General features: G+C 38.0%; 1 protein-coding gene across 1 annotated transcript in view; it reads right to left on the bottom strand.

The window, feature by feature from the left end:
* Positions 1–23,174, bottom strand: part of LTK (leukocyte receptor tyrosine kinase) — a 62,133-nt gene that overhangs the window by 4,414 nt on the left and 34,545 nt on the right. Inside the window, exons 4-22 of the mRNA XM_053474455.1 lie at positions 22,658–22,792; positions 21,886–22,011; positions 21,094–21,249; positions 20,050–20,150; positions 15,633–15,796; positions 14,735–14,829; positions 14,472–14,570; positions 14,094–14,271; positions 13,374–13,524; positions 12,033–12,164; positions 10,584–10,731; positions 8,875–9,057; positions 7,133–7,231; positions 6,173–6,325; positions 5,559–5,669; positions 3,470–3,656; positions 2,397–2,487; positions 1,400–1,464; positions 424–553 (exon numbers count right to left, since the gene is read on the bottom strand). Coding sequence (XP_053330430.1) covers positions 424–553; positions 1,400–1,464; positions 2,397–2,487; positions 3,470–3,656; positions 5,559–5,669; positions 6,173–6,325; positions 7,133–7,231; positions 8,875–9,057; positions 10,584–10,731; positions 12,033–12,164; positions 13,374–13,524; positions 14,094–14,271; positions 14,472–14,570; positions 14,735–14,829; positions 15,633–15,796; positions 20,050–20,150; positions 21,094–21,249; positions 21,886–22,011; positions 22,658–22,792 — 2,504 coding nt within the window. The remainder of the gene's footprint in view (positions 1–423; positions 554–1,399; positions 1,465–2,396; positions 2,488–3,469; positions 3,657–5,558; positions 5,670–6,172; positions 6,326–7,132; positions 7,232–8,874; positions 9,058–10,583; positions 10,732–12,032; positions 12,165–13,373; positions 13,525–14,093; positions 14,272–14,471; positions 14,571–14,734; positions 14,830–15,632; positions 15,797–20,049; positions 20,151–21,093; positions 21,250–21,885; positions 22,012–22,657; positions 22,793–23,174) is intronic.

Here is a 23,174-nt window from a genome sequence, read left to right as displayed (position 1 = left end):
GGTGATGGATACATAAAAAAAGCTGTGAAATCCTAGAGCTGGCCTTCTTTTTTAATGCTTTATTTATTGGATATCAACAACTCATAAGCAACTATAAACTGAATTGGGTGGATTATTTCTGAGATATAAGTAACAAACAAATAGAAAGCAGAATGTCCCAATCATAGGACATTTGCTTGCTTTTTTCATACTTCATAATGAGTACTCATACTGAATAATGATATGCTCTCATTTATTAAAGAATAAGTCCACAATAAATTTTCATGCATGTTACATTTTTACCAAGTCCAGTTATTGAAATACAAAGCAAGAAACCAGCTGTGCCAATCTCCAGGCCTTGTTTATGGATAAAGATGAAGAATTCAAGGCCTGGAGAACATCCAATCTGAAAACAGACAACACCATGTATTAATGTAGACTTACCACCCAAGGCCGATTCCGCCTTAGAAAGGTTTTCATATCCCCACCAGACATAAGCTCCAGTAAGATAAAACGAGGTAGGGTTTGAAGACTCACTCCAATACAACGGACAATGTTCTGGTGACTGAATTTACTGGGTAAATGAATAAGATATGTTATACACTTGCCAAGTGTCATGACATCTAAGCCTCTTTCTTTCTGAGATTAGCATAAAACTAGACGAACATATTTAAAAACTAAAAGAGCAGCACAAAAACAATGTACTCAGAGATATGCTGAGTGCCCATCTTTATAATTAGTATTTTAGCATCACTGCTTCATGCATATAATGGCAATGTAATCAAATTAGGGAGGCACACTATAGCAGATTAGCTATGCTGGAGTTATCACTCAGAGGTAGAAGTTTGGACATGTTGTGGCACTTTAACCATTAAATAAAAATTGTATCAGCAATGTCTGACACATACAGGGTGACACCAGTGACTAGACAGGCTGGATGTAACATGTATTATCAATAACATAGTGAAGAGGCACACATATGTGTTTGGGAGGACATTTGTCATTGTACTATTAAAATTGGCTTAATTTGCACTAGATTTGAGAAGAACATTGAGGGCGAGCTGTCTTTATTTGAGCAGTGCAAATTTTGAACATTTCAGTAGTAAACATTGATTAGGTTATGAGTGCATCACAGTGCTCCATAGTCCTAAAAAGTCACTGTAATATATATATATATATAGAAACATCATATGTAAATGAAATTGTGTCCATAAAGTACACTCTTCCTCATAGCTGTCATCAGGGCTGGTCTGGAAATGACAAGTTTGCCTTGTCGATGGCTGTATATGACAGGCTCAATGTTACGTTAAGCCTTGCTCCCTAGTCTCTGACATCTACACTAAAAATGCAATTTTTGCCTTTAGAAGATAAGAGGATTGTAAGGGGATTTTTTTATTTGTTTCACCAGAAAGGTTGTTACCTGATTATAAGTGCCTCCATGAGAAAGTCCATCTCATCCTGTTCAGAACAGATTTCTGGAAGAGTCTATTAAATTTCCCAAGAATTGAAATAGAAAAACAAGGGAAAAAGTCAAACTATTAGTCGATGTATTAAGCCCATACAAATAAATAATGGATCACTTAAAAGTTGGATTCCTGCAATGACTCGAGGTTTGTGTAATTAGGAGCTTTACCAGAAGACATCAAAATTCAAATGTCATGTTTATACAGATGTATTGCATTGTTCTGTTTTTAAATACTTTCTTAAGTGTGTTTCAAACATCAGAGATCATGATCTTTTAGTACAATCTAATTATAGTATAATGAACAAATATGTTCTATGATGTTCAAATTTGTTCTATGTTGGGAAAGTTAATTACTATTACACGCATATATTTAGACTCAAAGGGAACTTTTGTGTAAAGCACATGATCAGCAAAGAACTAATGTCATAATTACATTTTCCTCAATGACTTCTTCAAGTGGTCTTCCCCATTGATGTTTTTTAACAGAACTAAATACATTAGTACAGCAATTCACTTATCCAGGTTAAATTAACTTTATGTAATCGATTAGATTTTACCAACCTAAATATGTTTTATTTCTTTTTTCAATATTCTCCAAACCCATTTATTTAATAACTACCCACCCCACCTTGTTTTTAGTGTGAATCCTCTTCAGCAGGCTAGTAAGTCAATGGCACAGATGGATAGGCAGAAGGAATCATTCCTGAGGCTTGATACTAGGGGAGAATTCATTGCGACTCCTGCAATGTCTATGTACACATGCGCAGCATTACCCTCATATGAGCTGCTGACCTAATGGTGCTACATAAGTGAAATCAGGAGGTGGTCCTTGGGAAAGGGTCCATCATTTCCAAATGAAATGTGGATTATTTTAAGCATAGAGGAGTATCAATGAATCTAACACTGTTTGACTGTTTTGGGAGTAAAACATATTTTTTAAAAACATACTAACCTTGATTGCAACCTGTAAAGGATTAGGATCTCCAGAAATCCCAACCACTAGTCCTTCGTACACTTCACCAAATGCTCCATGACCAAGAGCTCTAAAATTAGGAGGAGATGAAAAACAGAGTGGTTAGGTAAGACATCAATTAAATGAAAATGCTATAGTTTTAAAATGGATGAATCATACAAATAAAAGTAAGACTCTACTTTAACTTTTATTAGTAATAATTTAAAAAAAAACAATCTTATCTCTGTTTTATGTAAACACCCCACACACACACTAGGCTTCCCCTCTATCTTTCTAAGGCTAAGGCTAAAATAGTTACCACAGAAGGTTCTTTAACATAAGTTCTTGCCTAATCACAGAATGTTCAGAGGTTACTTCTACTCTAAAAACTAGACTGTTTTCTAGACCTGTCTGTAAAGAAATTCTAAGACAGGCTGAGAATTTCTCCTCGCAATTGTTAATGTTCCTGGCTACAAATAAAATGCCCAATGTGTGTTTCACTGACATAAATGCTGGCTAGCCCCTAGCCTGCCCCCATGCATTGTGCATTCTACTTATTTATTTTACTAGACATAGTGCTACCTTTTCCATTAGCTAGTGTGACTGGTTGTAGACAGGAACATCCATAAATAATAATGAGGACCAAACAAAGGTTCCTGCATGACTACGAAGATGTCATAGGGCCATCTGCCAGAGAGGAAGGAGTCTTATGGATTCTTCTCACAAGACACAGGGCAAGAGAGCTTACATTGGCACATCCAATTCTATGTCCCCTAAGCCAATGCCCCAGGGGCACCATCCTTGTTGCTCTTGTGTCTATTACATGGCTTCATGCGTAAATCATGCTAGGCATGAGTAGCAGCTTCTTAATGAGAGTTTTAATTTTCATTGACCTGATGATTGAGGTTTGGAAGTAGAAAGGCAGAAAGTACAATATAACATGCTTGTTCCTTTTCACTGGAATAACCATGCAGTGCTGAGCTCCAAAGGTTATCTTTGTTTGCCTCGCATCATTCTCCACTTCCACCTTAACTTGATATAAAGTAGGGCAGTCAGTGTGAATTTACACATACTTGAGCAGGGTGATGTTTTTACGTGGAACTTCCTTCAGTTCACTCAGACCAGCTCCCTTCCCAGCAAAGCAGTAGTTAGGATTGTAATCAGTCATGATGATTGAGCTGCGGATTTTACTCAGTTTATACTCTGTGCTCTGTAACCGAACGCGAGCTCCTTCCAGCTGCTTCTTCTTACGGTGGTAAACTAAGTAAAGGAAGAGAACAATTACAGAAGGGCATGTGATGGAGGGAAATTGACATTTACAGAATGTGGACCACCAGCATTTTTTTTATGTTTTAAGTTTTAGGCAATAGTTTTTCCTTTCTGTGAATGTTCAGACAGTTAACAAAAGGCTAGTAGCAAAGCCAGCAGGAACAATGTTTCACTATGACATGCGCAACCTACGTCTATGCTGATTTTTTTGCAGTGTGTGCAATTCACACAGAGTGACAATGAAAAATAGACACATACACACCTTATGGTTTGTGCCTTGGGATACTATATTCATCTAGAAATTGTTAATATCTAATAAAATCATACCACGGTGTCAAACCATTTGTTCTTATTAACACAAGTTCCACAGTACACAAAGTCACGCCAGTCCCCTTCTAGGACTACACTGCTTCTCCCTCTTACTGAATGAAGTTTTACAGTAGCTTTGCAGAATGTCATAGTATGCTTCTATAACAGACAGCAACCATTTAGACAAGATACAAGATACACGTAGCAAAGGGGCTGGTGGATATACAGAATGGATGTTTTAACTTATAAAAGGTCATCTTAAAATAAGTATTGACTTCATGGTTACATTTGCAGTGATTGCGTTGGTATTAGAATAAACCTTATCAATAAGAAACGATTACAGGGAAGTAATATGATGGGTGACAGTGAAGTATCTGAATATAAAAGCTATACAAGGTGCTTTCTATTAGATTTTCTGGGGCTATATTTGAGTACTTTCTAAGCTCTGTTTCTCACTTGGGACACAGAAAACTGAAAAATAAAATAAGTAATCTGATCAAGAAGGATCAAGTCATTTGAAATCTCTCCAGGGATGGAAACCTCCAAGCAGGAACGAGTGTCTTATCTTCCGGACATCTTCTGCTACAAAAGCCACCAACCATTTAGAAGACTGCATCCCAGCATACAAGTGGCATAGATGTTAGTGGAAATAACTTATGAGTCTGTATGAGTCTTTGCAAAAATGTTATAGCCTTTGAAATGTTACATTCATTTTTCCTTGAATTCTAGAAATGAATTAGATATTTTCAAAATGAATACATTTTATGGAGAGTTATTCTCTTGAAACACACATCCCCATAAATCTGTAGAGTGTAGATTGACCCATTGAGGTTTGCCCTTTGAACTTAAGGACTTACTTGATCTATTGATAGTGAAATGTTTGAGTTTGCATCATCTAATTCCACATTCTGTCACAGTGAAGTCATATTTTTAATACTTATATGCTTTGTCGACTAAGGGAGGTCTGAACAAGGAGCAAAACTGGATAAGCATGCATTATGAAGAGCAATCAAAGCAAGTTTCTCATGCAAAAGGGATCAATATCACCCTACCCGAAATATAGTTATGTAAGATATTTTAATGAGAGAACTAATTGTTAATACTATTTATTTCCATCCCACAAGCCATTGGCACTTAACTGAGTAAATAAAAGGGGTCAATTTCCAGGAATGTGAAAAAATCTTATCCCGCCAGCAAATCTATATTTTATTTCAAGCAGATAATTACAAAATGGCTTGTATCATTAAGCTCACAAATCATCTTTCACAAAAAGTCAATATGCACATTTTTCTTGCATTCATTTTCTTTGTCCCACGTCATCACGCCGAGAACGGAACACTAGCATGGAGTAATGTGTTTGTTGGAAAGGTTTTACTATGGAAAATGATTGATCTTATTATCTCATCACCTACTCTTACCAATATTGCCTTTTAAACTGACATAAGTAACTGTGCGTCTACACACATCTATAAACAATTTATTAAACAACCAAGTGAGTTCTGACAGTTTGTAAATAGTTCCCAACTAAGCTCGGAATTATAGTTTTTCTTAAAATACAAAAGAATTATGAAAAGTGGTACAAACCAAATGATAAACTTCCACAGGTGAAGATTAATCCAAGGATCACAGTGGCAACAAGGACAGCTAGGATGAGTGGCAGCGACAGCTGCCTTTCAGCAACAAGACCTTTCGGAGCTGCAACAGAGGAAGAGCAGAGTTTATTTGATGGGTCCTTCCCTTTCATAATAAAATGTGCTTTTTTAAAGGGAACTCTTCAAAAAAGCTAAAGGTCATATTTTCTCATGAACTGATTTTCCCACAAGGGTTCCCAAGTAGAACAATGAAATAATGAGTTTCACTGACAAAGCTTTCAGAATGTGTTCATTAATAATCTAATCTGAAATGTAGCAAAAAGATGGTAACCTTGTGTAAAAAGGAATTATATTTCTATTATATGTGATGACAATTCTAATGGAATGTAAAAAATGTTCCAGTGTTGAATATTCAACAATATGTTTTTATTTTTTGAAACATTTGAGTTAATAAAAGGGCTATGTTTCAAAGCCGCGCAGTGATTTAGTCCCTTGACCTATTTACACCTGAATGCAGTATTGCGGGACAGATCCTTAGCTATACAGGTAACATTGCCCTTTGCCATCCTTACCTATACATGCGATGTTGCGCTTTGCCATCCTTACCTATACATGTGATGTTGTCTTTTGCCAGCACAGTCCCAGGCTGACAAACACACACAGCTTTTTTGCGGCTTTCATCTCTCTTACAATTCCCAGAATTACAGTGACTACAGTTCAAGTTAAACTCAATGTGCACTCCTCCATGGTTCTCCTCAACTAAAGAAACCAAAGCATATAAAAACATATATTATTGAAATGAATGGATGACAGGAAATACTCAGACCAGCCCGTCTGGCACCAACAACCATGCCATATTCAAAGTGACTTAAATCCCCTTTCTTCCCCATTCTGAGGCTCAGTTTAAACTTCAGCAAGATGTCTTGACCACGTCTACATGCCTCAATGCATTGAGCTGCTGCTATGTGATTGGCTGATTAGCTATTTGTGTTAACAAGCAACTGAACAGGTGTACCTAATAAAGTGCCCAGTGAGTGTATGTATCCTAAGAAGCACAGTGTACATTGTTGGAGCTATATAAAAGATAATAATTATTGTACTAATTATAGGTTAACCTTAAATTTTTTTTAGGTGTATATATATTGATAACTATTTATGAACATGGATAATGCATTTAGAAGACTAAAGAATACTGATGAAATACTAATAATAATACTAATAATAATTTACACAAAACAACACAAGAATTCAGTGCGTACCCAGCAAATACAATTAAAAAACCACCCATCTAAAACATAAGTATTGGAGGGTCTATGAGTCTGTCAAACTATATGGCCATATATTGCTTAGCCCTCCACTACATCAAAGTACCACAAGCTTGGCGAGTCCTATCTAATTTTCGATGCCTATATTAAAGACTTCTCTTGGCACCATTAACAACATTAACTAATGTTAATGGTACCCCAAATATAGACTTACAGCAGTAAGCTTTTGCTTACTGTGCCGAAATGTTTAATAGCACACCCAAACATCATGCTGCCTTTATGTTTAAGAAAGTTATCTTACCTGCCAGGGGATGGATAAATATTTCTCCAGATGGATGAAAAAATGAAACCCCATCCTGTCCATCAGTGGTGATGTCGTCTGACTGAGACGCATATCCTCCTATTGCATACAAGATACAGATGATGTAGCATTTACCTTTCACATCTCAGGCTTTGAGTACATACACGTCATGGAGTGAATTAAAAGAAGCTGTGAGGTACGTCAGCCCAACTGTTCAAATCCATGTTTTTTTATCGTCTTTTGCTAGCTACACGCAAATAATGGGATAATACTCAGACATAGTGCTTTCAAATATTTATGTTTACATATATATACCGTATTTGCTCGATTATAAGACGAGGTTTTTTTCAGCGCAAATGCTCTGAAAAATACCCCTGGTCTTATAATCGGGGTCGTCTTATAATCAGACCTCAAAGACGACCTCAGAGACGACTAAGATCCAGATCCCCCGCAGCTGCAGGGGACCTGGATCCTCCTGTCTCCCCCCCTGCCCCACTTACCGGTGCTTCTGAGTCCCCGATGCATAGTCGGGGCAGCGTGTAGATGTCTACGCAATTCGCGTAGACAACTTACGCTGCAGCTGGAAGGAGGTTCGGGGAACTCTGATCTCTGACAGCCGGGGAAGGTCAGACAACCCCCGCTGCTAGCCACACCTCCTTCCGGCTGCAGCGTAGATATCTACATGCTGCCCTGGCTACATGACAGGGGAGTCAGAAGCACTGGTAAGTTGGGGGGGGGCATAAGGCATTTCTGGAGGCAGAGTGCTCTATGAAATGCCTTTTAACCCCCTTAATGCCACTTTGCCTCCAGAAATGCCTTTTTAACTCTCTATACGCCACTCTGCCTCCTGAAATGCCTTAAACCTCCATATATATGACACTCTGCCCCATAATATGCCTTTTAACCCCCTTAATGCCAGAGTGGCATATAGGGGTATAAGGCATTTCTGGAAGCAGAGTGGCACATATGGGGTCAAAAAGCATATCATGGGGCATATAGGGTTAAAAGGCATATCATGGGGCACAGTGGCATATAGGGGGTATAAGACATTTCTGGGGCAGATGTGCATAACTGGGGGGGGCAGGTTAGAAAATAGAAGGAAATAAAACCAAAATATTTTTCTCAATCATAGCTTTTATTAAAAAAATAGTTTACATGAATTAACATTTACTGGTAAAACTTTTTTTTTCCTATAGGGTCGTCTTATATTCAGGCTTTTTATTTTTTTCCTAAATTAATATTCAGATTTGGAGGGTCGTCTTATAATCGAGCAAATACGGCATGTATATATATCTATATATATCTATATATATCTATATATATATATAGATATATATATCTATATATATATATCTATATCTATATATATATCTATAGATATATATATCTATATATATATATATAGATATATATATCTATATATATATAGATATATCTATCTATATATATATAGATATATATATCTATAGATATATATATCTATATATATATATATATATAGATATATATATCTATATATATATATATATAGATATATATATATATATATATATATATATATATACAGGGCTGGATAAGGCCCAGGGGTGACATATAACATAAATTAAGTAAAAGAAGACAAATGCAGAATACTCATGCATATAAATAGCTTTTAGGGCTACAGAAGGTGAGGCATGTCTTCTGAAAATCACACTCAGAGAAGATGCGTCTCATTGACTTGGCTTTTTTTAGGGATGCTTTACCTTGGTACCCTCCTCCTCCACCACCAGAAGTGCAGGCACCGCCTCCTCCACCAAAGCCACCAGATGTGTCCCAATGGAGTTTGGCCATTGCATGGTAGCAGGACTGACCGCCTTCTCCTCCTTCCATAAGGGATCGTCCAGCCCATGGTAGTTCAGTGATGTCACTCCAACCACCTCCCCCTCCTAGGGGACAAAAATTGTAAGCTTACTATATTCTCCTATTTACTTCTATAGCAACGCAAGACCAATTTCCCACAAACTGCTTTTCACTGGTAATCTGGGTTGTTTCATTGCACGTACGATGTGAAAAATGATCCTAGCCCTGACTTTTTAAACATAACCCTAATCTTTCTTTAAGGCCACTGAAGCAAAAAGCCAATATTTTCAGTGGCCACAGGTGGGTAGTTTTGTTTAGAGCGTGCGCTTAAACAAGTTACCTTGGGATGGACTTCACCGAGACTTTTTAAGTGTATATATTGATAACTATTTATGAACATGGATAATGCATTTAGAAGACTAAAGAATACTGATGAAATACTAATAATAATACTAATAATAATTTAAAAAGGTAGCAGAAAACTAAATTCTGGCCTAAACATATTTCTGACCAGCCAAACAAACAAAATTTAAAGTCAGTTTTGGAGAATGCACAAACTATCTTGATGCAACCTCCCATACAATACTGTGTATATCTATATAAACGCTGATATAAAGAATAAAGGGATTTGTTACTATACCCAATATCCTACATTTTACAGTTCTTGTAAAATTAACTAAAATTAACAACTAAACTAAAAGTAGTTTGTCTGTTGGATAGGTACACCAAGTAAGGCCAAACTGTCCTTTGTAAACAACGAGGTTATGACCACAGAATGTGTGACCTGTCCCCTTGTCAAATAGGATGTATGACTCAAATATCATGGGATTCGACAATGAAGCAGACAGCACACTGAGAAACGGGCTTTTTGCCCCATGATATATGTATAAATAAAACTTGGTTGACGCTGGTGCATCTAACTTCATTTGACGTGCAGAGTATATATATATATATATATATATATATATATTCTTTGTTTTCTATTTTCTGGATTAGGTTATTGAATACTTTTAGAGCAATAACTTCCTCTTGTCTCCCAATCTTAGTTGATGTCTGTCACAGAAATTAACTTCACTGAGGTAAAATACATAGAACAAAGTTTCCTTTAAAATAAGGGCAGGGTCTGACTCAGGAACCAAGTCAAAATATGACATATATTTCCCAAGTTCCACCACAGATTGCCATTGGTACTCTAGTTCCCATCTACTATGGTTCCTCAGATAACCATCACACTTGCTAGGTGTCATTGTTTATGAGAGATAGTCCCTCTTGGGTACATAAATCCATTGTCCTTTTATTTCTCCTGATGCCCCATGTTCTAAAATGTTTGCTGGGTACCAATTTATCACAGTATTCTACAAACCTCTAGTTATAATGTACATAGGAGCATTATTCTTCTTCTAAAAGCCTTAATTACATAAACAAATATTAATAGATTACAAAGTCACATTCAAAATATTGTTAAAGTCACGTCCCCTACAGACCCTTCTAGCCACAAGATGTTCTGCATTGGCCATTTGGAATGTTGGTGGATTTAAACAACCTTAATTGTATATTGTTTGTATCAGAGATCAATCATGTCCATCTCTTGTTAGATTCAAGCCTTTAGTACCTGCTGCTCCACTCCTGCCATTGAGCCCAGGAACTGATGTGTTTTTCTCAAACTGCTCCAGCTGTGGGAAGCCATCTGGATTTTCTAAATAGGCCTTTCCTCCTCCACCGGCGGCCACCAGTAATGGAAAAAACACCCCATTTAACTCCTTTAAACAAAACCAGAGAAATGACAATTTTGCTGAAGCAATTGACTTGCATTCTTATCAGTTTAATTATGGGTACCATTTAGGATGCTAAACACCTGGGCTACAAATACTGAAATTACAAAAATCTGGCATTACAGGCCGTTACTCAATTTTGAGCCTTCTGTGTGCTGCAGAAAACAGCTCCTATGAATATCAATAAAGTCTTTGTGTTGGCAGCAAACCCAGTATGACTCTATTGGCAATAAATATGTCAAGGACTGCGTTTAGATGAAGCACATGCAAGATCCAGTATGGCTCCAGCTAAAAGTGAACCATCACACAAACTGATACATGTCATACACTACATGCATCACAACTCATGGTTTAGTTAATAGACCCTTTTGTGGATACTAACACCAGTATTGATATATAGCTGACACTTTTATATGTTGTTGTTTAAGATAAACATTCATACTATTTCTTGTCTGAATGTGTATACTATGGCGATATACAGATCACTTTTAATTCTTAAGCTTTTCTTTTACTTGGTTTTATGTTACCAAAGAGCAAATTCATCACTCATCATTCAAACTGCTTTCTGAGATCAGCTAAGGCCATGCCAAGTAGTAGAGACGGTCCCTAGCAGCCACAGGTAGCGGATTATGAAAATGCAGATACATTTTAAGCATGAAAAATAAGATACATTTAGTTTTCTCTTTGCTATGTGTTAATCATTTAATGATTTCTTAATAAAGTTTGCAAATTCTAAATAGAAAGAATATTAATAAACAGTGATTTTTCATCTAGCTTGAACCTCCATTTAACTGTCCATTAAACTATTTGAGAATCTCTATATTGTGCACACTGATGAATACAATTTGTATGCACAACACGAAAAAATATTTATACATTCACCTATATATTAGTTAGGTATGGCCATCGCACATGAGTGAATCCCATACATACCTATGTGTAAATAAATGAGTGAATTAATTAAATGCTCTGAATGTCTTGTATTAAGTAATTACAGACATTATTAGTAGTAGCTGTCAATGGGCCATTATGAAACAATCTGAGCCCCTGTTTCTCCTATGACGGACCCCATCCCCCAACATAATCTTTTATCTGAATAATCATTTGCATCTCCTATTTCTTTGGGAATTCACATTTTAATTTGTTAGACATTACAGATTGACTACTAAGCTAAATTATTCTCCTGTTATTAATACTAATACGAACAAAGGGATGGAAGTTTAATAATTAAACCCTTCATGCTAGTTATACAATGTGATTGATATCACATAAAGGGCTTAATAACCAACCTTAAAGATGTAGGTAGCTCCACCACCACCACCTCCTCCTCCTGCCCAGCCTGGTATAGTCTTGTTTTCTCGATCTTCATCCTCAATGACCGAAGACTCTCCCATGCATATCTCTTCAGTTGCTTTATTCTTCTAAGATATTGACAAATCGGGAGCTTAATTGAACTTCACCCTCTTATCCTCCGTTTTACTACTATATGCTACGTCTGCTGCAAGAATACACTAAGTGGAAATTGCAATTTTTCCTTAACAGACAAGTTTTATTCACATTCACTGCCCGCTGACAGTGGCTCACATAGTATAAAGTTATTGCCTCTGGAATATTAAACTTCACACTTTTTGTATATCCAGACACAAGTTCTTGTTATTTTTTAACATGCCTATATAGGATTACCTGTGCCATGCACACAGTTTTAATAACTATAAAAATACAGGAGTCTCAGGACTATACTCATGCAGAAAATGTTTTGGTTATGTTTTTTGTATTTCCTTTACTACTTTTCCCCCAGGTGTCTTGGATTTACATCTATCAATACACCTATCAATCACATTGAATATGCCCCATCTAAACAAATTTCTGGGGACCATGGTCCTTGGTAAGCCAGTAGCCCCACACAGGAATACTTTAAAGAATATGTGAAGGTTTAAGGTACTCCACTTCAAATAAAACATTTCATTTTCATCAGTTTTTCCCCCAAAAGTTATACAGGAAGAGGAGCAATTATCATTTAGCGATTTAATTAAAAGGACTATGAGTTACTTGTTCAAAAATTTTTAAAGAAGGTGTCCAACCTTCTTCCCATTTGCCACAAACCCACAGATTTTCTGGATGAATTCCTAAAACATTTCTCTGTGATAATGGTAACTGTTACTGGTCATGCATATTGTCCTTTTACTTAAAAAAAAATCAAGTTTTTGAGTGTTATTGGCACAGACAAGATTCCCGTAACCCAGCTGCTAGTGGGGGTATTAATTGGTTGAATGCACATGTCCAGAAGTGATGCCCACTATAAGACAGGAGCAGCCACTAGCAAAGAAAACCAAAGGCATTTGCGTGTGAAATACTGACAGAATAAGCTGACAGAATAAGATATTCTTGTTATTATCTTTTATTTATGTAGCTCCAGCAATTTATGCAGTGCTTTTTATATTACATATACACAAGGGGAATGACAAGACTAGGTTTGACAGACTAAGACAAACCAATATACTAGGTAAAGAAGGACCTTCTTGCATGCGCACAATAGTGAAATTTTAAACTTGAATTTAAGGCCATTTGTAAAGTGTTAGTTTGATAACAAGGGGGGTCAGATTCACAATGTAACATATCTAAATGTTTACCCCTGGGCAGGCGTCCTCCCCTTGCTGTCCCACCAGGATATAGAGAAGCTCATCTTTCTGGAGATGAAAAACTGCAGAGATGAAGATTCCTTGGCATCGTTTATTGTGGTTTTTTGCTCCTTTACCTCCTGCTGCTCCATAGGCAGAAATCCTGAAACAATATAAAGTCATGATTGGTAAAGAACAGGCTTTCCCAAGGAGAGCCGACAGAGAAGGCAATCACTGAGCTCTGTGATAAAATATAGCCAATGCAAGTCTGCAACAAGTGAAAAGGGATGTCTTTGTTGTTTCGAACGTAAAGGTTGTTAATCATTTCCAGGAGGATTGCAGGCGCCCCTCTGTCAGTAATTTTTCTTTTGACTAAGTTACATCATCTAATTTTGCTGCTTTTTAACAATTCTCATTTTCAGACACAGAGGTTGCATAGATCAGGATGGATTTTGCCTAGTCTAGTAAACCAGACTTAAGGCACACATTATTTTGCCACTGCATACTGAGTGGGGTAGGGAGAGGGTAGATAGTGAGAAGGCTGGGTAGATAGTGAGAAGGGGGGTAGGGGGTAGATAGTGTGAAAAGGGGGTAGATGGTGTGAGGGGGTAGATTGGGTTGGGGGTGGGGGGCCCTTAACAGATTCTGGCACCGGGGCCCTGAGGCTTCTAGTTACGCCCCTGATTTTTAGCAATATTAAAATACATTGCAGACTTTTAGGAGTTCACTTACTTGTAGACATTGGTAAAAGGGACCTTCCACATCTGTATTCCTCTAAAGAGGCCATCCTTTCCCACCTCCACAGATGTGTTGGTATTTCGGTATGCATTATCACACTGAGCCTGAGTAGGCCCACGGGGTCCACTAGCTCCACATGAATTGAACCCCCATTCAATTTCTGATGCTTCCTCTGTTTTTACAGTGGAAAATTAAACCAGGAATTAGGAATTAGAAGTACATTGTTATCTCCTGGACTTCTATTCTTAAACATCAGTAACAAAACACTGGAAAAAGTGCCAGTGAAGATTTGGCAATCCACTAGCAATTTAATGATCACTCAATCCAACATATTTTTGAACACTACATGTGGAAGAATTATGTGTTTAATACCTGTGTGATATGGAACAGAAAAAGGAGTGAAAATAGTGTCTTCCATTGGTTCAATTTCTAGTGGTTGTCCATGTTTTCTGTGTCTCATTTCTATTCTTCCTGGCACAAAATAAAAAAGTAAAAAAAGCATGTGCTTGCCTTATGCCTTCTAATTCTATTTCATAAAATACTACGTAGACAATCAACCATCAAAGATAAACATATGGATACTCTTCCAACAGAAGGGTTGGACTACTTGGACATGTGAATTCCCCATGGCTTACCGGTATAGAAGCAATCTACTGCAAAAGTCATATTATCAATAGCAATATGTGCAACTGAATTCCAGCCCCATGATGCCAACAACTGCAGGCGAAATCTGATTGGAAAAAAGCAAGAGAAAAAAGCTAGAAGGTCCCCTGATACACTGTGCATGTCAGAAAACTCTGATTAAACAACCCGTTTTTTTGTAATTATTTTATAGCCTAGAAGAATAGACAACCACTCTGTTTGTTCTATCTCTTAAATGAAATTGAACACCCAAAGGCAGATTCCTCTTTAAAAATAATGTTATTTTTTGGGTTATAATGGGTCAAATTTCTGCATATACTCCTCCTCCCTCCCTCTTTTTTCCTTCTGTATCCCTGCCCTCCCTCCCTCCTTTATTTTTTGAAAATTTCAATAAAAACCTGATTTTGAAAAAAAAAATTCTGCATATACTCTACATTCCATTCAAAAAATTACCTAAATACTTTCTGGCAAATTTTCTGCTCAAACAATAGTTAATTTAATGACATGACGTTATTACTGGTCATAACACCCTTTTTTATAAAACAAAGAATGGAAATCTTGAATTTATATTAGTAATATCAAAAATCAAAAAGAGTTTCTGAAAGTGGTTAAAAATCTTCAAAAGTTTTGCATATGTTAAATTTACTCCTTCAGGTTTGCACAACACATTCCATAGTAAGTAGATCAAAATATATAATTAAAATATATCAGTAAATACAAAACTGTTTAAAAAATGTATTTAAGAAAATGTGCAAGACACTTTTAATGAACTAGTGTATGATGTAAGCTTTTGGGAAATGACATGATTATTTTATTGAACGTTTAGGAAGGTCAAATCTTTTGTTGACATGGAATGTCCCATATCCATTTTTATATACTATTCAGCCTAACCTGTTCTGAAATCTTGGTACTTCTAATGTTGCGGATGACCAGTAGTAACTTGGCGTTCCATTTCTCTCCCAAAGCTTCAGTGGGTTGCCTACCCCATTTTCTTGCAGGGCGTACACAGCCAGGGTGCCATTTAGGAAGCCATATATAAAGAAGTTGAAACTGAACTGAAATTAGAATGAAAACTGATGTCACTAAGTTATGATTGGATTCACATGAGCCATAGAATAGCCATTTAACCCCTTCGTGACAAAGGCTGATTTTACTTTTTGTACCCTTTGGGACAATGGCCATTTTAACATTTAATTTAACTGTAATTTTCTTCTTTCCCGTTTACTGAACCCACACAAGTTATATATTGTTTTTTTTCAGGACAAGAAGGGCTTTTTTAGATGACATTGTTTTGATTGTATCATATTATTTACTATTAAAAAAGTATAAAATATGGTGAAAAATTTAGAAAAAAAGACTTTTTCTAACTTTTAGTTGAAAAATATTTTACTCATCTATAAAAGGTAATGAAAAAACCTGCCAAATAGATTCTACTATTTGTCCTGAGTTTATGGGGCAATAAGTACAGGTAGCGTTTTGCTATTTCAAAGCCATTTTTTCCAAATCTGGTAATTCTTCCCCCCATGTGCCATTTCGGGTATCTTTGAACCCGGCCAATGCAATTTACCCCATCAAATCATATATTTTTGAAAACTAAATACCCCAGGGTATTTCAAATGCTAGTATTTTAACTCTTTCCATGCACCATATCTACCACCAGTCTTTGTCAAACTTTGTGGTAGTCATTTTTTTGCATTTGTTTTTTCACACACATTTTACTTCAGGTATGAATCAACAGGTTCTGGTATATGTCACTAGCATAAAACACCCCGATATATGTTCAGCAACATCTCCTGAGTACAGTGATACCTCACATGAATGATTTTGCCTGGCTGTTTGGGGGGAAAACGGGCCACATTTGGGGCATGTGCATTTTTCAATGTTGACCTTTGGCATTTGGGGATCCACTGCCCATGCCCTATTTAGTACATCTTTGAGCCGGGCCATTTCAGTGTGCCCAATAAAACCATATATTTTTGAAAACTAGACACCCCAGGGTATTTCAAATGCTAGTATTTTAACTCTTTGCATGCGCACATTTTACCACCAGCATTTTTTCAAAGTTGCAGTAGTATTTTTTTGTGTGTATTTCCCCCCCACACACCTACTTTATGTATGAATTTACAGCTCCTGGTATATGCCGCTCTCACACGACACCCCAATATGTGTTCAGCAACATCTCCTGAGTACAGTGATACCCCACATGCATGGGTTTGTCATTTTTTGCATTTTTTGGGGGAACCAAAAGGCCACATTTGGGACGTGTGCATTTTTCTAATTGGAAATTAGATGTGTGGCCATCCTTCCCCCCGTGTTAATTGGGACATTGTTGAACCGGCCAATTCAATTTACTCCATCAGATCATACATTTTTTAAAAGTAGACACCCCATGGGCATTTAATACAGGGCTCGACAAATCCCAGGCGCCAGGTCGCCATGGCGACAGAGAATTTTGTCCTGGCGCCTAGGTTTTGTCAGCCTCTTACATCCAGAAAAAATTATGGATGTAAGAGGCTGAGTCACCACACGGGGGCGCTGCTGCTCCTGTCTGCCCAGGGGTCTGGGCAGACAGCACAGCCACTCAGAGCCCGCCCCCCGTGCCCACGGAGTGATCCTGTAGGCTGAAAACGCGGTTGCTGCAAAACCAGCAATCGTGTTTTCAGCTGCCACAGGCAGCTTCAAGGAAGTGGGTTGTGTGTTTATTGGGTCCCCACACAAGTGTGGGGACCTGACCCAACACCCCCCAGCTGCCTGATCGCTCCAGTGCAGGGTTAACCCCTTCAATGCCGCGGCATTTAGGGGTTAATTCCCGTTTTGTATGGGGCTCTGCTGCTGGTGGTCTGCCTGGAAGCCCAGGCAGACCAGCAACAGCAAAAACGAGCCCCCACAAGCCCTTTGATGATTCCTGTAGGCATGGAAGCCTACAGCAGTCATCAAAGACTCCCCCCTGCAATGGCTGGTCTATAGACCAGCAATTGAGTCCCAGCTGCCAGAGGCAGCTTCAGGGACAGGGGAGAGGGTTCTTCGGTCTCCACATGAGTGTGGAGACCAGCCCCAACACCCCCCTGCTGCCTGATCGCTCCCTGAGAGCGACAGTGCAGCGTTAACCCCTTCAATGCCACAATTGTGTATGACACATTCGTGGCATTGCAGGGGTTAACATTTGTCCCCACAAGCATGTGGGGACTAAATATCAGTCAATGCTGTGCTCCAATGGAACATCAGCATCGAAAGAGTAAAAAAAAAAACAGCACTGACCTGAAAGTCCAGGGTGCTTCCAGGTCAAACGCTGTGAGTTTAGTAAGTGGGCTGATGATGATCAGATCACTCTTGACCAGCTGTTAGTTTAAAAAAAATCCTGGCTCCTAACTTTTTTACCTGGCGCCTAGATCCACAACAAATTTGTCAAGCCCTGATTTAATATGCCAGTATTTTAACTCTTTCCATGCGAGAATTGATTTTAACTCTTTCCATGCGAGCTAATGTGCTAATTTTAGGACTTGCTCACAAAAATATATTTTTTATATATATATTTTATTTTTTTTGCCTTTTTTTAAAAAAAAAATTACATTTTTTTCAACTTGAAGGTTCCCCTGATAGTGACATCAGTGGGAAATTATTTTTACATTTTACTGTTTTTTTTAACTATTTTTTTTTTAATTTTTATTACCGTATTTGCTCGATTATAAGACAAGGTTTTTTCCAGAGCAAATGCTCTGAAAAATACCCCTCGTCTTATAATCGGGGTCGTCTTCTAATCAGACCCCAAAAAAATGGTTGGGGCCATGCTGCTTACCGGTCGCGAGCAGCGTCTCTTCCGTTAGAAGCAGGAGGACAGGAAGCTTGTAGCTTCCTCACAGAACTCTATCTCCCCCTCCCTCCTCTGGGGGCGGGGCCAGAGCAGTTGCTCGTACAGCCGGTCCCTTGCAGAAGTCTTCGAGTGAGAGATCTGCAGTTCAGGTAAGGGGGTGGGGGAGGGTTTTTGGGTAAGTATGTGTGATTAATGTGTGAAGTATGTGTGATTAATGGAATGAATGAGTATTTAAATGTTTGTGAATGTGTGTTTGTGTGTGATAGCATGGATGTGTAAGGGGGGTGGGGGTTGTAGCATGGCATAGGGAGGCTGTAATCCCACTACTATCATCCCCAGGTTCCAGCATGTACTGGCTACCTTGGCTTGATAGGAGTGTGATTGCTGTTAGCAGCAATCACACTCCTATCAAGCCAAGGCAGCCAGTACATGCTGGGTTAAAAGGCATATCATGGGGCTGAGTGGCATATAGGGGGTTAAAATGCATTTCTGGACCTCCAGAAATGCATTTTAACCCCCTATATGCCACTCAGCCCCATGATATGCATATATACCTCCAGAAATGCATTTTAACCCCCTATATGCCACTCAGCCCCATGATATGCCTTTTAACCCAGCATAAGGCATATCATGGGGCAGAGTGGCAAATAGGGGGGTATAAAGCATTTCTGGGGGCAGAGTGGCATAACTGGGGGGGGCAGGTTGGCAAATAAAAGGAAATTTAAAAAATATATTTACATGAATTAATATTTACTGGTAAAACTTTTTTTCCTATAGGGTCGTCTTATATTCAGGCTTTTTGTTTTTTCCTAAATTAATATTTTGATTTTGGGGGGTTGTCTTATAATCGGGGTCGTCTTATAATCGAGCAAATACGGTAATTTTATTTTATTTTTAATTTATTTTTACTAATCACACTGTGATTAGAAAGCTAGGCTCCATTGACTTGCATGGTTGAATGCAGTACCTGTATTCAACCTGCAAGTGGAGCCAGAGTTCTCTAGAGGGTCTGGGGACCATCTAGCCAACTTTTTCATCTTTTTTTTTGTTTTTTCCCGGGCCACCGCCATCTTGGGGATGCTGAAGATTACTTGCAGCTGCGGCTGTGACCGTTCTCCGGAGTGAGTTGGCATAGCCAAATGCCATTCCCCTGCCTGAGGAAAGATAGAACTGGCCATGAGACCAGGGAAATAGAGCTTCCTCCATAGACTTTTGGGCAAATTCCCAGGTATGCCCATGAACAGTCTGCTCAAAAAATGCAGAGACCAGGAAGTGTGACAGGAAGACGTCCTTCAATAATATGATTCCAACACAGTCAACTTAGTGATGACAGGATATTTGAAAATACTACATTGGCTTTGGTGGATGTTACTATAAAAACTATTTACAGAACTATAAATAACTATGTATAGCTTAAAATAAATCTGCCTGTTTGGTTGAGTTATGATTGAGTTATGGCTTTATCTCAAATGCAACAGTTCCATTTCCATTTCATACCTGGCAAACTTTGTTGGTCTCCAGTCCTGGTAGGCTTTCACTATACATGTCAGATCTACCTTGACTGTGTTGACTCTCTATGTGCAAGTGTAGAAAATACCCTGGAAGAAAGCAAATTTAGCAAACAACTGGGTTTTCAATTGATTGCAAACAGAAAAGAGAGGTGGGGGTTTCATGCATAATTTAAGTATTAATGAGTTTTATAATTGAGGACACTAAGGATATAAACTGCCTAAGACTCCATGGGGTCTTATTTTGCTTTTGGCATGTCATGAAATGTTTATAATCTCTGGATTTGCCAGCTTGTCTACCCAGCTTGTCTACCCATAGCGTTATATGAATATTTTGAGTATGCAGCTTTTTTTGAAATTCAACAAGGCAGTGATGTATTCTGGCCTGAGCCTAGGGCAGGAAAACCTGAGGACTACAGTCCCTAGGCCACTGGGGGACTTTACTAGCTGCTCATCGGTAAGAGGATGAGCACCGGAATATGATGGGAGCCGGGTAAGAGACGACTGGGGGCATTGCCCATGGTTTAATACATCATTATCATTATGGTAAAGTTAACTTTAACTCCCTATTAATACTGTCTTAATTCGATTTAATATAACAAAAAAAGAAAAAATGGCTCTGCACTCAACTCCCAGGAAGCTGGGTACTAGCAAGAAAAAAGGGACAGCACAAACCCTCTTGAAGCACACGAACAAGCTTGACAAAAGCCCTGTTTGACCAAAACGTTGCTTTTTTTGCTTTCTCTAAATAAAGTATCCTAAAGATTGGAAGCTGTATGGAGTGCTGGGATTCCTTTTCTTTGTTAATTGGATTTAATGACACCTAACTGTTCCTGTCAATTATTCCTTGGATTTAAGTTCAATACTTTTACATTTTTACAAATTCCAAGCAAATCATATGAGGGGAGATTTTCCCACTTTCACAAGCCACTTTTATTGCCCAAGACGTCAGCTTTTTTAGTATATTACTGTACAGTTAAGAGTGAAAATGATTTAAGGAAAGATGACAACATAATTTTAAGAGCTTGGATACCTTTTGTAACTTGCAAAGTTGAAATCCTCTCTAAATCTTCATTGCCACTCTCACCAAGGCTTGTGTGAATCCATGAGGATTGCCCAGAACCATTAAAAGTCCAACCGCAGGTTCCTTCTTCAAAAGAACAATGAGACCCAAAAGGTAGGATTTCACCTAAAAACAAAAATGTCTTTCAATACATGAATTTAACAAAATGATTGTGCACTCCATTAAGCCATTGCCATACAAAGACAGTAGTGGGCCCTATGGAATACCATTGGATACACTTTCCACCTATCCAGAGCCTTAAAAAGCTAACTAGAAAATTAAATCTGATGTTTCGAAATAGAAAATAAATAGCAATGGGCTTTGCAACCCAAGTGTCAGGGTTACAGAAACACAGAGATTTCACGGCACATACAAACCATTTGTCTCATCTAGTCTGCCCATTTTTCCTGATGTAGAGACTCAGACCATAATCAGACCTGGGTCTTGTCTTAGATTCAGAATAGCTGAATGCCTATCCCATGAATGTTAAAAATTCCATCAGTGTTTTAGCCTCCGTCACTTTTGATAGGAGGCTGTTCCACTTATCTACCAAACTCTCCATAAAAAAAAATTCCTTACATTACATATAACGTTTTGACTCTCTAGTTTTAGATTTTGACTTCTTGTTCTAACATTTCTCCTCCTTTGAGGTGGAGAAAAGCAGCTGGACCCCTTCAAGTTCAGTGCATGGTTGCAGTTGTACCCCCAAGGACTGTTACACAGTGGGGATCTTAATGCTAAAATTGTGTGTTAGTTACTTACCACACACTGATCCTTCATCATTCCCTAAAGGACAATCAAACTGAAAGTCGCACAGCTTCTTACGATTGATGCAGCCTCCATTTCCACATATGAAAGATGATTCCCATGGACAACTGGATAAGTTTCCTTGCAAATACATAGTGGTAGTTATTTGTAGATTCTTGTGCATATACATTTCAAGTCATAGGCTGTACTTTTCTTTTTTTTTAATACATTTTAAAAAAGTTAAGCGCATTGTCTAATTTCATGCAGAACAATATACATTTTCATGACATACAATATTTATTTATATTTGATCCTATATATATATGTTTTAGAAACATAATCTTATCATGGGGTGTATGACAACAAGTCAGCTGCCTGGATACACAGTGTGGGTTGTGAGCAGAAGATAGAAGTGATGGACACCAGAGCAGTGGTTGGAAACTGAACAACATCATTGAATAGAATGAATAAGGTAGTAGTGTCAATGTTTTCAGATGAAGTAATTTTAATATAACAGTTAGAATAGTTGCTCTATGTGATCAACCACAGAGAAAGTGGCACCTTGTTACATGTTATGTATTGTTGGAAGAAATATGTCCTTTGGAGGTTTAAAACATCTAGTGTAGCCACATTCAGATCCATTTAATGTAAGGTGGTGGTGTACTAGCATTTGGTCATTTTATTATAGTGTAGTTACGAGTAGTAGTAGTGTAGTTACGAGTAGAGCTTTCTTTAAACTATTATCCAATTTAGAGACAATAGAATTCAAGGCATTCCACAAACCTACCACCAAAACAATTGCTGAGGCTCAGAGAATCCAGCACCAAAATCTTGTCTTTGTCCAGCCCACAAGATGTGTAATGCAAAGTGATCTGAAATGGGTCATCAATCACTCCAATCTTGGAATACAGGCGGTTCCAGCCTGGCCTTATGTAGAGAGACAGGACAGATTACAACCCAGTTTCTATACATATTACTATAACCTAAAGGGTTAACACTTATATGCTTATACCCACCATATGTTCCAAGCTCCTCTAAGGGAGGAGTATCAAGAGAAAAAAGGGGGGCTGAAGGATTTGGGTCCCAGGGAGGGACTAACCCTTCTAAACAGAGACAATAGAGAAGTATGAGTAAATCCTGATTACCAACACCCTGGGCTTTAGAGAAGCTATGTATATTCCAACATACTACACTCTCCAGATAAAACCAATGAACAAGGTATCACTTCACATAGGGGTAGTTACAGAGATATGAAATATTTATTTACAACTCACTATTTAGTTAATAACCCCCACACTGTGTGC

Source organism: Spea bombifrons, chromosome 9, assembly GCF_027358695.1.
Source record: "Spea bombifrons isolate aSpeBom1 chromosome 9, aSpeBom1.2.pri, whole genome shotgun sequence".
Lineage (NCBI taxonomy): Eukaryota > Metazoa > Chordata > Amphibia > Anura > Pelobatidae > Spea > Spea bombifrons.
The sequence above is the reverse complement of the archived record's forward strand: the minus strand, read 5'-3'. Positions and strand labels throughout refer to the sequence as shown.